We start from the raw sequence: 16,865 nt of genomic DNA, 5'->3' as shown, positions 1-16,865 counted from the left end.
TTATAATCATTTCACTTATATAGCACTTTCCACTTTGGACCGCAAGGCTGTTATCCTCACTTTTTCTTGTGGGGAAACGGGCAGTTTGGTTTTTTAGTTGATTTCTATGACTATTAATCCTCCCTAAAATGAAGTACTTGAAATGTTTTATATTTGGCTTGTCATAAGCACTATTTGTTATATTGACGTGCTTCTAATGTTTGTTGAAACATGGAATGCTGTAGTATCTCAATACTCCATACATTTTCCACTATTTTCATGGTAATTTTGAAAGGATTATTTATAGCCTACTTACTAGTTCCAGATTTCTTTGGTAAGTTTGATTACCAGTTTTAGAATGTAGTTTTGCATTACTGTATTTTTCTAAAGCAGAAAAGTTGTGCAGTAGAATTAAACATAATATGTAGGTCAGATGAGTGCTTGAGAAATTTTAAATTTCAGTGGAACCATTAGCATCTCTGTGTTACCTCTAAAGCTGTGGGTTTTTTTTCCTGTCCAGGGTGTCCCAGCAAATCAAGAACATTTTATGATGCACAAAATCTCAACCAGCTTGGGAAGTAATAGCATCTAAACATTACTGAATCTTGCTTGTAAACCACAGTATTTAGTATTAATATATAGAGTGTGCAGCTGTTACTGTACTGAGCGCTGATCTTTATTTTATTTATTTATCAAACCTCTTTCACTTTGTAATGAAGTTAGTTGTGTTGTGATATAGGACTGCACTTTATTTTTAATCTCTTATTCGAACTCTTATTTGGATGCAAGGATGTTTCAATGCAAGACTTTTATTTTTGCTTTCAGATGGCCTTCTCGTTGTTGGTGTCCATTCAGCGAAGTTCCCAAATGAAAAGGTCCTCGATAACATTAAAAGTGCTATTCTTAAATATAACATTACCCACCCTGTGGTAAATGATGCTGAAGCAACACTTTGGCATGAGCTAGAAGTGTCTTGCTGGCCAACTATGCTCATTCTTGGGCCTCGTGGAAATATGTTGTTTTCTCTTGTTGGAGAGGGACACAGAGATAAATTATTTTTATTTACTTCTATTGCTTTGAAGTTCTACAAAGAGAAAGGACAAATCAAAGATAACAAAATTGGAATAAAGTTGTACAGGGACTCTCTGCCTTCTTCTCCCTTGCTGTTTCCTGGTAAAGTGACTGTAGACAATTCAGGGGATAGACTCGTGATAGCAGATACCGGACATCACAGGATTTTGGTTGTCAAGAAAAATGGGCAAATCCAACACACCATTGGAGGTAAAGTTTACATAAGTTTCTCAAAGTCATGATATTTAGTGTGTAGGCTCTTCAGAGTAATCTCTGCATTCTTTGTGTTCAGCACTTTGCAAATTGTAGATATTAGAAAATAAATACTGATTTTTCAACTATTTTGTTTAAGCGTTTTGCTTAAAACTCCCTTTCAAATAATTTTTGGATAGTAAAATAACTTTTAGAACAAACCTATGTAAGGGACTCCTTGAATACACTTTTTTAAAGGTGCCTCACGTTTCTAATTGTGTATTATTGAGTAATTTTGACACTTTTATATTAATCCCAATATACAGCACAGATAGCAAAGTATAGGATCTGCACAGAAAATTACTAGTTATTGATCATTTTATTTACATGGTGCTGTACTTCCACATAGCATGTAGTGTATCACTCTTTCCCTGACACCACAAAGACAGAATCCACTGCAAAGGAGTGGGTGTTCCAGGGAAATGAGGGGAGACACAAACACCTCCCTCTGCCCACTGAAAATGCAATGCTGATAAAACCTTTCTTATTAGTGGACTTCCTGGGCCAGCTGCTAACTAGGGATTCCCTAGGAGCATTGCTCTTTAACAGTCTCATGTTGTGTCTGCAACACAACCATTGCAGCCTTATGCTGTTGCATAGGGACCATACAGTGAAATTGACTAGAACCAGTTGTGAAACTGACTTGTCATTCTTGCATGACAAAGCTAGAATGCAAAAGTAAACATATTGCATAAATAGTGAGAAGTAAACTACATATTTAAATTTAATTATTAAGATAGCATGGGTAGCAAAGGTCATTTTTAATGTCCCTTTAAAAGTGTTTAACTTTCTCTTTTGTTCACCACACAGACCTACCTAATCATTCTTGTGTCTATTATATGCATTTTTTTTTGTTATAGCCTTATACAAATAAAAGTGAACAGGTTCTTTTGGTCATATCTGTATTGCGCATAAACCTGTTATAACAGCCTAATTATAAGCTATCCTAATGACAATCATTATTGACAAATTTTGCTATGGGTCCGATGCGAAACCATTAAAGTCAATGGAAAGTTTCCTATTGACATCAGTGAACTTTGAACCAGGCCCTCTGTGTGTATATATGGATGATTTTTATTAATTTCCGTTGAATAATACCTGCTTTATGGTGGGATGTTGCAGCTATTAAAACAATGCCAGCAATCCTGCAGTTTTAAAACAGGAGCTTTATTAGTTAAATAACAGCAGATTAAGTAGGCAGAACATTTTTATCCAAGTACAAAAATCTGACCAAGACACCAGTATTAACACCCCTGCTGTTATGGAAAGCAATGTGTGAATTCTTATGACCAGTAATAGAACATTCGTTTTTGATCTGTAAGATGGCTTCTCTAACAGCAAGGTATTCCTTTAATATGATGTTGGGTTATCTATTCAATCACCAGATAGACCAGGGCTGTGTGTTTTCCCAGAGTTCTTGCATCCAAGTACTTTCTAAGCTTGATTCTGCATAACTAATTAAATATGACATTGTCATACCCTGTATTAGCTATCTGTAAACCCAAACCTATCATCTTACAATTTATATGTAAAATTTAACAGTGATATATGTATTTTAGTGACTCAGTAAAAGAACTGTGGGTAGAAAACAATGTAGCAAAGATTATAATTCAGTAATTAGTGCTGGTATCCACTGAGGTTAAAATAACTGAATTTGCATCATAAATCGTGATGCAAAGATAGTAGTCCATAAGTCTAAATGTCTTCCCGTGACAGCTGCAGCTAATTCATTTTACAATATACCCTGTCCTTCACTGTAAGATATGATACTTACCTTTACAGTGCTCTGTGTAGATCATGATGCTCTTCTCTGTCCTTATCATGCTGACTAAGGAGATCAATTCTTCATGATGCCCTCTACATGCAGTTCCATACCTCATTGTTGCTAATTATTGATCAAAAACTGTTTTTGCTAGCCGAACATTACTTTGATTTGCAGCTTATTCAGAAAAGTAAATAATTGAAGTAAATAAAAGTAATGAATTTAAAATGTTTGTAGCTAGTTTTCTTTGGTGTAACCAAGACTAAAGACTGAGGGATGGTTTTTCTGAAAGTGTGTCTTTCTTAGTCCAAGAAAGGAAGAACAATTTAGAAATCCAATAAATGACTTTTATTTTGTATGTTGCTTGGGAGGAGAACCCATGTATGCCTTGAACTTGAGGAGAAAAATGGCAGAATAGAGCAATATATTGAACAATGTCATTGCTGTTGCATAGCAAGGTGATTCTAAAATGAAACTACACAGAAGAGATCTAAAAAATAACTGAACTTCGTGCAGAGCTGCAAAAGCACGTTCTGAAAAATGCTTAAATCTGTAAAATAACTTTACCTGTGATTGTTTACTGATTTCCTTTTATGTGGTGTGAAATATTATTCTCTTGATTGGTTCGTTTCATGTTTAGGACCGAACAGTGGGAGAAAAGATGGAAGATTTTCAGAGGCAGCATTCAATTCGCCACAAGGGGTGGCTATAAAGAATAATATTATTTATGTAGCTGATACAGAAAACCACCTGATTAGGAAGGTAAATTTTTCATTTAAAAGCAAGTTAAAGACTTACAGTCCAAATTCTATTCCCAGTTGCACAGGTGAAAATTGACATTGTCAAAGAATTATTCACAAATTATGCTGTGTAACTGAGAGCAGAATTTGGTCCAGTATTTATTAAACAAATACCTTTTGCCCAATTTGTTTTTAGAGGAATGCTGTGCACTTTTGCTATATGGAAATGCATTAAACTATTAATGACAGCAGTTTAATACTTTCCTAATGAATAATGAATGTAATAATAATTATAATATTGTGTGCCATAGCATTTTTTCTAGTAAAATGATGCATACATGATTTGTCATGATAAACCCCATGATTTGCCTGTTATTTTGCTATGAGAAATATCCTGTCTTAGTAATGAATATGGAAATAGGTTCGTAAATTGAAATGAAAGAAAAACAAATATCAGATTCTTATCTACTAGTGCTGTGGTAGCATGGGTCTCATAGTTTTTGTAGAGCTATACATTAGAGTAACAAGCCACTAGTAATCATTTAAATTATTATAAATTGAGGATACTCAATATGTGAATTTTTAACTTCAAATCCCTCTCTGGTTATTACATGAAAGGCTATGCCATTGTAAATGCAATCTTCCTTAAATTTGTGATTTGGATCTTGGATTTGACCTCTGATTGATTCAGAAGACCCAGGAGTTGAAAATCATTGGAGCAACAAGACATCTTACTGATGAAAGCATTTTCTACAAACTGAAGAAACTTATTGCTGTAGCACATAGTTCTTGCTAGATAATTAATCATTGCCCTTTTTCTAAAAGGGGTACCTCAAAAGCACAATCTTTAAAGAATTGAGGTAATCTAAAAGCTATTTTTGTATGCTTTCAGTTGTTTTTGACATTGGCAAAGACAAATCTAAATGTAAAATGTAAAAATTATTGGTACAGAAGTGGAGTAATATTGCATATAAACAACGCTCCTCTTCATGGCTTTTTTACATAATCATCAGGATTAATTAATGACAAATTGGAGAAAGACTCAATCAGAAAACCCTTTCTGGAAAATGAACACAGGAGGAGAGAAAGGGATTGGGAAGGCAGAAATGAAACAGAACATTCTTTTTCACTATAATAAAACATGAATTAGTGGCACATCTTATTAATTAAGTAAATTGTAGAAAATCATTTGCCTTGTGCACATTATGATACATGGTTGTTTTTGTGGGTATATAATTTTTAAAGCACATTGTTAGAATTATTTTAAAATAAAACATAGGTGTCCATTGTTCACCCATACACTTTTCTAGAGAAGATAGATATATTTCTTTAGATACTTTGACTTAATCATGAAAGAAAGGTCTGTTACCATTTTGGTGAAGATGGGAAAACAAATTAAGGGTTTTCAATAAGTCTGCCAATTTTAATAAGGTTGCTAATTGTCTTGTAAAATACCTGACACTCAAAATGGCAATCAGTTTCTGTCTTTAGGCAATTTGTTACATAGCAGACTCTCTGTTGTAGAGTAAGTCTATACTGTAGCTAGAGGTGTAATTTCCAGGTTGCGTAGACATATCTGCTCTAGCCCTGATCAAACTAGCATGTTAAACACTAAAAGTGAAGCCTCCATAGCATGAGCAGTGGGAAGGGCTAACCACCCATGAGAATGGTCCTATCTGAAACCCTAGGCACATACTTGGAGTGGCTAGCCTGTTCTGGCGCTTGCAAAACTGCAACTATACTTCAAATGTGTTACCCAAGTGGGAAATTATACCTCCAGTTCCAGTGTAGACGTACCATTAGACATCTAGGTCAGTTAGCTAAGGGAAAAGCAGTATCGCCACCTATAAAATCATTGTATATATTACTTTTTTCCCCTCATAGATTGACCTTGAATTAGAAATGGTGAACACTGTAGCAGGCATTGGAATACAAGGCATGGACAAGGAAGGTGGAGCAAAAGGAGAGGAGCAGCCCATCAGCTCACCATGGGATGTGATCTTTGGAAATTCAGGTATTGTATCAATTGAGCTTGAAACGTTATACATTTAAATCTGTATGAGTGCTTGCCAAATATTTTTATTTTTTTGCTAATTGTCTAATTCTCAGATGTAAAATTAATTTGTTTTCATAATCGGGCCTAATGAATTATGACTTAATACACACAGATACAACAGTTTTCAGCAGGGATCAAATCCAGGATGTTTAGCATAAAAAATACAAGGCTCTACTACCTGAAGAGAACTTTGTGAATTGAAGCAGGCTAAATAATCCCTGGGGCCAAACACTGGAGGGAGTCATGATCACTTGCATTAGGCCAATGTATTGCCCAAGGATCATTCAGACAGCAACTATAATTTAATAATAGGACCTTTTTAAGTGTATGTACACCTTAGAAGGCTAATACACCAGCTTTCTACTGTAGGCCGTACAAAGATCTCTAACCACTTATAAACATTAGGACTCAGGAAATGAAAAAGACAGTAGTTTGGGATTTGCTATGTTCATTCCTCGATCAGTGACTAAAAGCATTGCTAGATGGAAGGACCATTGTCGACTCAGTTTGATATTTCCTTAACCATCTGGGCTGAAAATGAAATCTCTACACAACTGGTAAAACAAAAAAAAATCTCAGCTTCCCAAGGATATAACTTCTTTTTTCTTTCTCGGTCCAGTTGATACACTTTTGAGCTTGACATCAGGTAACTGTGATTTAATATTTTACTTTTTCACTCAATGTCAATTCCAATGAGATTTAGCAGCTGCTATTTCAAGATCCATAACAACTAGAAACCAATACTTCATACTGCCTTAAAGTTTGGAACTTCAGCATTCAGTTAATATAAAAAGTTGACTTCTAATTCCAGCATTTCTTCTAAATAAGTCTCTAAAATAATGTCAGAATGTGAAGGTGATATGAATGGTATGATTTAAGTCTGATATGTCTAATTTGAAATACTTTGGTGGGCCCAATACAAATATTTTCAGGACTGTAAAGTTTTCTGACCACTTACTTATCTTTGGTCAGCTATCAGAGAAAAACAATCTGAGAGTGAATTTAAAGAATTTGAATCTGTGTCATAAATCTTGGCAATATGGTGATCTCCTGGTCCAGAAAATGTCCCCATCAGACATAGATAGTAGTACTTAGTTATTAGGAAGTGTGACAGGTACCCATATGTATTATTAGCATTTCTAGCCTGTCCTGTATTAGTTCTACTAGATCTCTCTTATCTGTGCAGTTTCTATCCAAAGAGCTTTCTCCATACTGAAAGGGTCCATCCATAACCTGCATACAGAAGTCCCAGACACTAATGTGAAAGGAATCCTTGCCTTATGCACTTTATCCTAACTGGTGCCATTCCGCTTTAGTTCTGGAAGGTGATATAATGAGTAGCCATTCGCCATGATTATATGGGTATGGTCTTTTGTGGGATCCTTGGGACCATATGACATCCTGAATTGGGACAAGCAAATACGCGCAGCCTTGGAACTATGCAGTGTGCAGCTTTCTGTAACTTAAGCTACTTAGTAGAGCATTATGAAGTATCCAACTAGGCAAGTGTATATTTTGCTTATAAATTATTTCATGGCCCTGGCCTCCATTTCTACCACGTGCCAACAAAATCTGTTTATTTTTTGTTTTTTAAAGATAGCCTTGATTGTTAAATGAGGCATTAACTGATGGGCTCTTTGAGAGAGACAAGAATAGAAGTTGTGGGTAATGGCCTTGGCATCTGACACATTAAAAATACAGTGCCTGATTTTTTCCACTGCCTTTCACCTTCTGTTTTGATAGCATTTTACACTCTCATTTCACAAATGTAAATGATTGCACATAATGGAAGGCAGTAGAGAATCAGGTCCACATGGTATTTAGCTTCATGATCTGTTGATTCTTGATACAGTTGCCAGATTTTTATATATGCCAGATTTTGTAAATGCTCTGACCTCAGAACTTGTGTAGATTTTTCAAACTGAATTGGGTCCTAACAACCAGTTGTCCGTTTAGGTCGGTGTCTGCTAGCTTTAAATCAATACGCTATCTCTTTTATTTGTTTTCCTTTTAGAAGAACGTTTAGTGCTTCTCTAGTGCCAACTAGACAGCCTGGGAGACTGTAGTATTCTACCTACCCTCAGTGTAGATGTAGCAGGGACATCAGTAGTGCCTGCTTTCCTGACATTCTACTTCAACCCTGATCCATCTCTGTTGGTGAGAGAGTAGTTCCATAGGCCCATCTGGTCGTTTGGTGTGTCTGTTGAAACCACTGAGTGCCAATTGTGATGTTTTTTAGAACTAGAACAGTGATCCCCAAACTTTTTCGGTTGTGCCCCCCTTTACTTCGTTTGTGCCTTCCCAGTAGCCGGGGTTGGGGGGCCAGGACCGGGGGCTGTGGCCGGGAGCCAGGGGCCGCAGCTGCAACTGGGGCCAGGAACTGGGGGCTGGAGCTGTGACTGGGGCTTGCCCGGGACATACCGCATACCCCTACACCCCCAAATGTTCCTCTGCTCTAGAAACTGGTCAGCAACCACAAACTCATTTTGCTTATCGGAAGCTACTGAATAGCCTTTTAGTTCATAATAATTTTTATTCATCACCAGCCTGGGCCAGATTTGTACCAAGATCCAAAGGTGATGATCTGCATTCCATTTCCAGTTGCCCTTAATCAGTGCCATTTGTATGACTTCAGTTCCTACTGACTGATATCCAACAATTTAGAGCTGACAGGATATTCTGATAATTTAGAGTGTATTTACATGTTGGGATACTAGTCTGGATTAAAGTCCTATCACTTATATTAATGTATGTATGTAAAGGATGTTCAGATTTATCTTATATGGTGTTCAGAAAATATTACTCTTGTAATCATTACAATATTTTTAAATGTGAAATAAGATGAAATATGTCACATTAAAGCTTTTGTGGAAGCTCAAGTTATTTAAACTGTTCCACCTTAATGGTGGTAAAATATCTGATTCGATATGTTAGAATATATATTCATTATTCAAGTAATGCTATATAAAAATACAATTGTGTAGGAAGTCTTCAATATCCTAGCCAAAGAAGCAAAGAGGTTCCATTTCCAAGCAGAGATTCAGCCCTCCTGTTGATTTTCACTGTGCTGTGTTAAAATAAGCAGAACTGATGTTCACAGTGCATTGGGAATTGGTATATTAATGCCTGTGTAGTGGATTTGAATGGATGAAATAAAGGACCAGATTTTCAAAAGTCACTTCTGTGCATGTCCAAATGCCAGCAGGGTTGTACAGTCTCTAATTTGTATATGCAGCAAGTATCTTCAGGCAAGTTGGAGGTTACACATGAGCAAATCAAGGTTGATGACGTATGAATTGTTTCATTTGACCTGTATTGCTAACAGCTATAAAGTGTGGAAGGGAGAATATCTGTAGTACACACTTTCACTTCCCTGCATGCTCTCCTCTCTCTTAGTAGGATGTACATAATTTAACTATGCCCCAGATTCACAAGGAGATTTTTTTTTTTCAAGAGTATAGATGTACAGATTTCACAGGGTTTTAAACAAGAGACACTTGCAAGTCTCCTTTTATATGCCAAAAGCCATGATATTCAGGGTATGAAAGGCAGGAGAAAAGAGGCTTAAATTCTTAAGCTCTGTATATATTGTACTAGACATTTACAACATAAAACAACTTGTGCTGACCTTTTTCAGTCTCAAAGAAAAAGGTTACATCTTAAAAGTGAACCACCTTTTCCATATCAGTCTGTTTTTTAAAGAGATTAATCCTTCTCTGTAAAGTGAATTATAGCATGCATTAGTACATTAAAAGACTTCTGTAATAAGTTGGGTTTTTTTTAAATTGCCTGTGTGTTTCACTGGAGAACAGAAGCAATTTCACATCTTTTGCATTAGTTTAAAAGACATTGTTTCTTTATACAGGCATATCACTAGTGCTCTTTTAACATTAGATTAATTATTAGTCAGTTCTAGTTCAAAATGTTCATCTTCAGAGGTATGAAGCATATCACTGTGTATAGTTACAATATAACATTTCAGTGTTTGGATTCCAGGTATGTAATATAATGTAAAGCCCCTTGGATTTTGGATAAGGTCTTTACTGTGGAATTGTGGCTTGATAATTCAGGAAAGGTGTCTTTTAGATCAACTACATTGATCATAAATTGTTGCTTTAGGTTTATGAGGATAGGGTTTCACAAAATTTGTTCTGAAATTTGTTTAAATTCCATGTGCTTGTGGTTATTTTGCAATATATCAAGAGGCAGACTTCTAAATTCAAGTGTGAAATGCTTTGTAGTAGATGGTTTGGTCATCCTAGAAAACACTGCAGAATTTTTATTTAGTGGGACAAATCATTCAAACAATCATAGAAGCAAAATGGATTGAAATGGATATATTAATGGGTATTATTCCAGGCTCATCAAAATGGTCTGTGTGTAAAAATGGATTTATGAATTTGATGGTTTATGCAGGACTTGGAAGGAAGGTGCATTGTACACAGTCAGATAACTACAAGCACAAAATGGTTATGGGGAAGCAAAACACTTGGTGCACATTTCATTAAGGATCACAGTGTCCTTTATATCAGACCTCACAACATTCCGGTGAGATTAGCTTTTTGTAAACCTATTTTACAGTTGGCAAAAATGGAGGCAAAGAGGTTAAGTGACTGCTGAGCCACCATAAGAAAATTGAAACAAATATATCTTTTTAAGGTAGGGAATTTTATGAAAACAAAGCAAATGATTACATTACAGGTTGATAAAATCCTGTTTTATCACAAATTTTATTGCTGTGCCCATTGAAATTTTGTCTTACTCTACTTTCTTGACGAACTCTATGGATTAAATCCTGGCACCATTGAAGTCAATGACAAAATTCCCATTGACTTAAATGGAGTAGGATTTCACCCCAGGTTTTCATATACAGGGGTGTACCTTTAAAAATGTATTATTAATTACTGTGTACTTTTTAAGCCCTCTTCTATTTTTATTCAGTGGCTGTTGAAAGCAAGTGATACTTAAATGCACAGTTGATCTAAGTGTGAAATGTTCTTGATAGCTGCACATTCTCGCTGGAAGGAACAGAACTGTGACCCATGCTTAGTGACATAGCTGTGTGCTTTCATTCCAAAATCCAGCCTCCATCTACACCATTTGCATCTATTTATAGACATGCCAAGTATTGATCACACTTCCAGTAAACTAGTTGGAAGTTTGTACTTTTTTCAAACTACTGTTAGCTTTATACGAATCAAATTTAAATGAAAATCCAGTATTTTATTAAGCAAGTACAAATTCTATAACCTTTAAAAGGCAAAGAAATGTAAGATTTTTCCATGTTTCTGTTAAGGGAATATTTACAAATATTGCATTTGGAAAGGGGAGAAAGAAGGAGATGCTATAATTTTTTGGAATTATTTTTGGTATTCACTCATAATTCCACAAGTTGATAATAACTGAATACCATTTTAACAGATGCACCTTGATTTCTCAGACCATCAAGACACAGAAATAGCTCTAAACTTTGGCTCTTTGTTATCACATGGAGTTTGACTATCTTAGTTCTCTAAACACGCATTTCCCATGACCTCATTACACAATGTGTATTCTAAATTACAGAAGATATTTTAATAAAAATATAATTAAAATATAACAGTCGAGGCTACAGATATATTTGTGAATGAAATCCCAAAATTCCCAGATAGGTTTGTAAATGAAAACTAAAGAATCTTTCTTTCAGATACTTCAGAGAACAAAATGAAAAATTGCTCAGTAGTTGAGGACAGGGCTGGACGAATGAGTGGAAATCAAAAGTACTAGAGAAAAGGTCTTTTGAGAAATTGGCTGTGACTTTTTTATATCAAAAGGTCATTTCCTTGTTGTACATATTTGTCTGAAAGTATGGAACAGTCATCTTCACCCTTGCTTACAAAACTCACAGAAGGAAAGGATATAAATAGATTTAATTGGAATTTTCACATGTCCTAAAACAAGTTGTATTCTGGGTTTCCCACCCCTATCTGCTAGCATTATAATTCCTAAATTGGCACTATTTTTCCCTCTAGGCATCTGAAGGAAAACTAATCTAGGAAAGACTTGCACAAAGTTGCTAAAGTTTTGTGTGGTCAGGTAGTCAGGTACCCTGGCATACTTCATAACAACTACAGCAATCAATTTAAGCTATTGACTGACTGCTTCTATTTACTATCCTTTGTCAAGCTAAAAAAGTGGTGTTTAGGGAGTAAAATTAGTGTCAAAAGATGTTACTAAAATGCTTTACAACAGAAATAACATGGAAACATTTCTTTCCATAAAGAGTGTAAGAACTATAAAGGCAGATTTCCAGTGACAAATATGTAAAACTTAATTTGACAGCTGTAATTTCTAATAATGTAGACTTCTCTGAATTTTGACAAAGTGGATGATGATGACCCTTTCTGATAGTAAAATGAAACATTGGGACTAGCAGAGTTGTCAACATAACAGAAGGCAAATTTAATATTTCCCAATCTGCAAATTTCGCAATGTGCTTTGTAAAATATTATGATTTTTGCATATACCATGATGGTTGCATATTCTGTTTTCCACAGTCAGTAACATTGTTCTATTGATGACATACAGACTGTGTGATTAAGAAACCAAAACAGTGGGCATTAATACATTTCTTGCGAATTAGATTCCTAAGCACTGTTTGAGGTTCTGGATTTATTTTTTTCACTGTGAATGTCAGATGCATAGCTACCAAAAATAAACATGCTTTACAACTCCTAAAGAGATTTTAAATCTTCTGTTGTTCTAATTTGATGGTAAAAGTCCTTAGGAATACTAAATATCTAGTTTAAGGGGGAAATCACTTCTATTGTTGCTCCATAATTTTAATATATTTTTAAAAATAGAATCAAATAATATATGTAAACATGCTTAGTTGTCTCTTTGAGTTTTCTATAGCACCCATCACTGTAATATCAGAGCACTGAAGTGTTAATCTAGATGTGCATATTGATGTTAATAGTGGGCTTTATCAAGGACTTTGCTTTTCACCCTTTAGGAAGCAGTGTTGGGTTTCTGTTCTGTTTTTGAATATACTTTGGTTATGCTGGTAAAGATTTAGTGAAAATCTGAAAAATTAATATTGCACTATTTGTTTCTGTTGTAATCTTCATCCTGTCAGGTCCCTTCTGTAGCCCTTGTTTCTCATTCCTTGCTGTTTTATGCCTAACGTTGATTGAAAATTCATCGTCAATGATTTGTCTTAATTTCTTTTCTTCCAGAGGGCTATGTGCACCTGTGGAGATGTGTGAACATACTTTGCCATGAAATTTAAGACAAGGAATTGTATTTTGCACGTAATGGGGAGCAGCAGGGCTTTGTGCTCTTTCTGCAGCTGAAGTAAACTAACAAAGAATACTCCAATAACTGTGCTGTTTCACATAAAAAGATGTTTTTTGCATGATAAAACAGTATGTACATGATTTTGCTGTTTTATCATGCAAAAAAGCACAGGAATTTTAACTCCCCTAAAAATACTGGGAAGAAAAAAATCAAAAAGGACAAAATCTCTACGTACTCATAATGGCACACACTCGTCATGCTGTGGCCATCTTTCTTGGATTCACTCTCTGGATCTGAATCTGGCTGAGGGAATTATCGAAGGACTTTTTTTTTTCCTTCAGTGAGAACCCACTAATTTGTATGAGTGGGCTAGAATCCTGACCCTGTTGAAATCAACAGCAGAACTCCCAGTGACTTCATTGGGGCCAGGATTACACCCGTTGTGCCTGTCTACATATCCTTAAACATGTGTGGTCTATTTCATGAAAGTTATTCTTTCTTGCCTCTTATATGTTGGCAATGGATGTGTGTACTGACAGATTTCTGCCCCATTTTTTCAAAAAGATAAAATTAGTAGATGGGAAAAATATTTTCAATTTTCAGTCTAATTAGGAAATGTTAGTTCTGCCACCCAGGAGACACGGCTTTGATTCCCAGCCTCTCTATCTCCAGACTGGAAGAAGGCATGCAGTCCCAGGACAGCGGAGGCTGGAAATTTGCTGTTTGGAATGTGATCCTTTCTGACAGATATTGCTGTTGACTAGTTATGGAGTTTAAATCCTTTTCAGTCCTCGCTGAAAAAATTGTGGTTATGAAACAGGTGCCCGATCCTGCAATCACTTGTACGGGTTCTTAACTTTATTTATTGATTAGTCTACAGTACTACATGGTTAAGGTTAAGTGTATGCTTGGGTGTTTGCAATATCAGGGCCATGTAGATCCTTAACAATAGGGATATAGAGGAGAGGAAAAAGGGGGATCCTGAAAACTCCAGAAGTAAAGTGGAGAACTGTCTGGGAAAAAGTGTACTTTGAAACTGTGTTGGTGTAATTTTCTCTTTTTGCCCCCAAAAATGCTGTCACATGAAATAATGCATCAAAAGCTATAATTGGTTAGTGAATCTTTATAACACAAGTATATCATATTCACAAGAAAAACTTCTGCTTTGATAGTATAAGCAGCACTAGAGATAAAGATATGTATACCCAAATAAGGAAACACTACGTTGGATTTAAAAAAACTTCCAAGATAGATTGGAATGCAGTGTTTGATTGTGTAAATGTAAAAGAATTACTTTGTTCTTTTTATTGGGTAATTATGTTATAATCAAGTCTTTGAAAATAAATAAATCCTCTCCATACAAGGATTATAAGAAGTTCAGGGTATTATCACATTAGCTGCAGTGCGAGTAAAGACTAGTTCAGCATTTGGTTTTTCCATGCTTTTAACAGTCTTCTTTCTGCTTTCTCTCCTGGTATTGCTATTTTTTCTAAATTGCTTCCTCTTTAAAGTAGAACATTTTCTATCATTCATTTAAGAAGAATAAACTTTTGTAATGTGTCTGTAATAAGGGGCACTGTATAACAAACTAAGTGACTTACTTTTAAAAATACCCCTGGATATGCTACAACAGATACTATAGAAAAGCAAAACAATTGAAAATTTTGAGGTTAGAGATCCTTTCTTGTTTTCCATAATCCAAATAATTTGTTCTGTTGCCATATCTGCTTCATTTTGTTGTTGTTGGTGTTGTTCTAGTAATTGTCCTAGAAAGAAATACTTGACTACAGTTGTTGAGTATTTTTCATAGTTCTTCTGTCTCCTTTCTTGGGGATAGGAGGATATTTCTCTGTACCAATATTTCATAAAACTTAAAATAAATACTGATACTTTGTTTCTCTGCAACACATTTAGTGGGCTCTACAGGCACATAATTTTAAACAAAAGTTTAGATTTTATTTTACACGATCTTTCAACGTTTAATTTTCATTGAGTAGAATGCCTATATTTGAACAACATTAGAATGAGACTTTATGGATTGGGTTTTCATAAACTCTCAGTGTTGGCCTAACTGCTTTCACTGAAATCTGCAGGAGTTTTTAAGATCCTGAATGCTTTTAAAAATCCTACCCCACATAATGATTTTGGTAAAGTATCTTTGCTTTCTCATCATTCCCAACCATCATGCTTTAATCTTGTAACCGCCACTCTCTGTATCTTGCTCCAAGAATACATCTGAAGTCCATGACTTCAACACCTAATTTTTTTTAACTGATCTTTTTCATATAGTTCTCTAGAGTGTTGTCCCAGTTGTTCTTCACCGCTCACTTAAATGTTTAGTTCGCTTAGGACAAAATTTAAAATGGTAATCTGAGAGAGTATTGTCACATAGCAGATTTTTTTTTTCTAGGTAAGGATACAATTTTTTCATTTCTACTTTCAGCCATGGCACTTGGGGCTGCGGTCTTTTCAGATCTTAGTAGCTAAGCAGAATCAGGTTTAGCCAATGATGTTAGCTCCAAGGAAAACTTACGGGCAATCTAGGTGCTTTTGTCCTAATGTTTCATCATATGCATAGCTTTGTTCATGTGAATAGCCCTAAAATGTTAAGTAGGAGGTATACATCTGTAATTGTGTGTGGTATCAAGGCCTTCTTCCCTCTTAGTTTTGAACCAATGATCTCTGTGCTGCTGGAAATCCTGAGTTTCAGTTGAGATGTAAATTACAGGTACTGGGAATCTGTAACCATAAAAGATCCTATAGCACTTTAGACAATAGTTGACCTAGGATTGTCTGAGTTCATGGGTAAATTCTACTTTGGGTAATTATATTCTATTTACCAAAATCCTTTCCTGCACTTTCAGTCAAATAAGGTGAGCTTCACCTGCTTCCTTAAATAGTTTCAGTTGTATTGCTAAGTTCTGTTGAAACAGCTGCTACTTTCCACCTGTATTTCATTGGGTGGGTGAAGTGGATGTTGAATAATTTATATATAGAATAGTAAAATGAAAATTTCTGTGAAGTTAAACAGATATTAATACACATTTCTATGGCATATTTCCTCAGAGAATCTCATGTAAGCTGATAGTATATTTTCTTTCATTTTGAGGCTGGAATACATAGTGATTATTAATGGATTATCTGTACCAGACTCCAAATACATCAAATTTCCCATAAGTTTTAAAATAGAAAAGAAAAGGTAACAATTTTGATTGTCTTTCCAAAAAGTATTTAATCTAAAATCCTTAGATGTATCAGACTGACAAATTATAAGACTTGACCATACCTCATTTGAGATAACTTCTGTTAGCATGGAATTTATATATACCATGAAAGCTGGAATGTAATTTATGTTAATTGCGTGGAAACCTTTGATCAACCTAATATATTCTATTTAGAGTGAGTAACTCGGAGTTAAGATGTGGGAAGAGTGTGAATACTTACCCATGTTTGTGGTGGTGGCATTCTGCACATGATCACAGGATGACAGCATATTTAAATTACTCTCTTTGATTAAATTTTACTTCAATTTTAAACAAATTTATCTCGCCCAAATATAGCTACTGTAGATTCAGATTGATGTCCTAAGTGTAAGATTATAACTTTACCAGCAGGATCCATCAGAAGAAGTTAGGCTGTGAGGGAAACGCGCACACTAAATAATTGCAAAGGATATAATGAAAAGTTCTAGTCAAGCTGATTTATTTGCGTTCTCACAAGTTTGGTC

The 16,865-nt window shown here is 35.2% G+C and overlaps 1 protein-coding gene across 3 annotated transcripts in view; it reads left to right on the top strand.

Moving 5' to 3' along the window:
- Positions 1-16,865, top strand: part of NHLRC2 (NHL repeat containing 2) — a 53,221-nt gene that overhangs the window by 19,612 nt on the left and 16,744 nt on the right. For all 3 annotated transcript variants that reach the window (XM_067537251.1, XM_067537249.1, XM_067537250.1), the window contains 3 exons: positions 805-1,260; positions 3,705-3,826; positions 5,689-5,818. In XM_067537251.1, the coding sequence (XP_067393352.1) occupies positions 805-1,260; positions 3,705-3,826; positions 5,689-5,818 (708 nt within the window). The remainder of the gene's footprint in view (positions 1-804; positions 1,261-3,704; positions 3,827-5,688; positions 5,819-16,865) is intronic.

Source organism: Emydura macquarii, unplaced genomic scaffold (assembly GCF_026122565.2).
Source record: "Emydura macquarii macquarii isolate MOO-44397 ecotype Brisbane River unplaced genomic scaffold, CSIRO-AGI_Emac_v2 contig_3692, whole genome shotgun sequence".
In the NCBI taxonomy this organism is placed as follows: Eukaryota; Metazoa; Chordata; order Testudines; family Chelidae; genus Emydura; species Emydura macquarii.
This window is presented reverse-complemented; position numbering and strand designations above follow the sequence as displayed.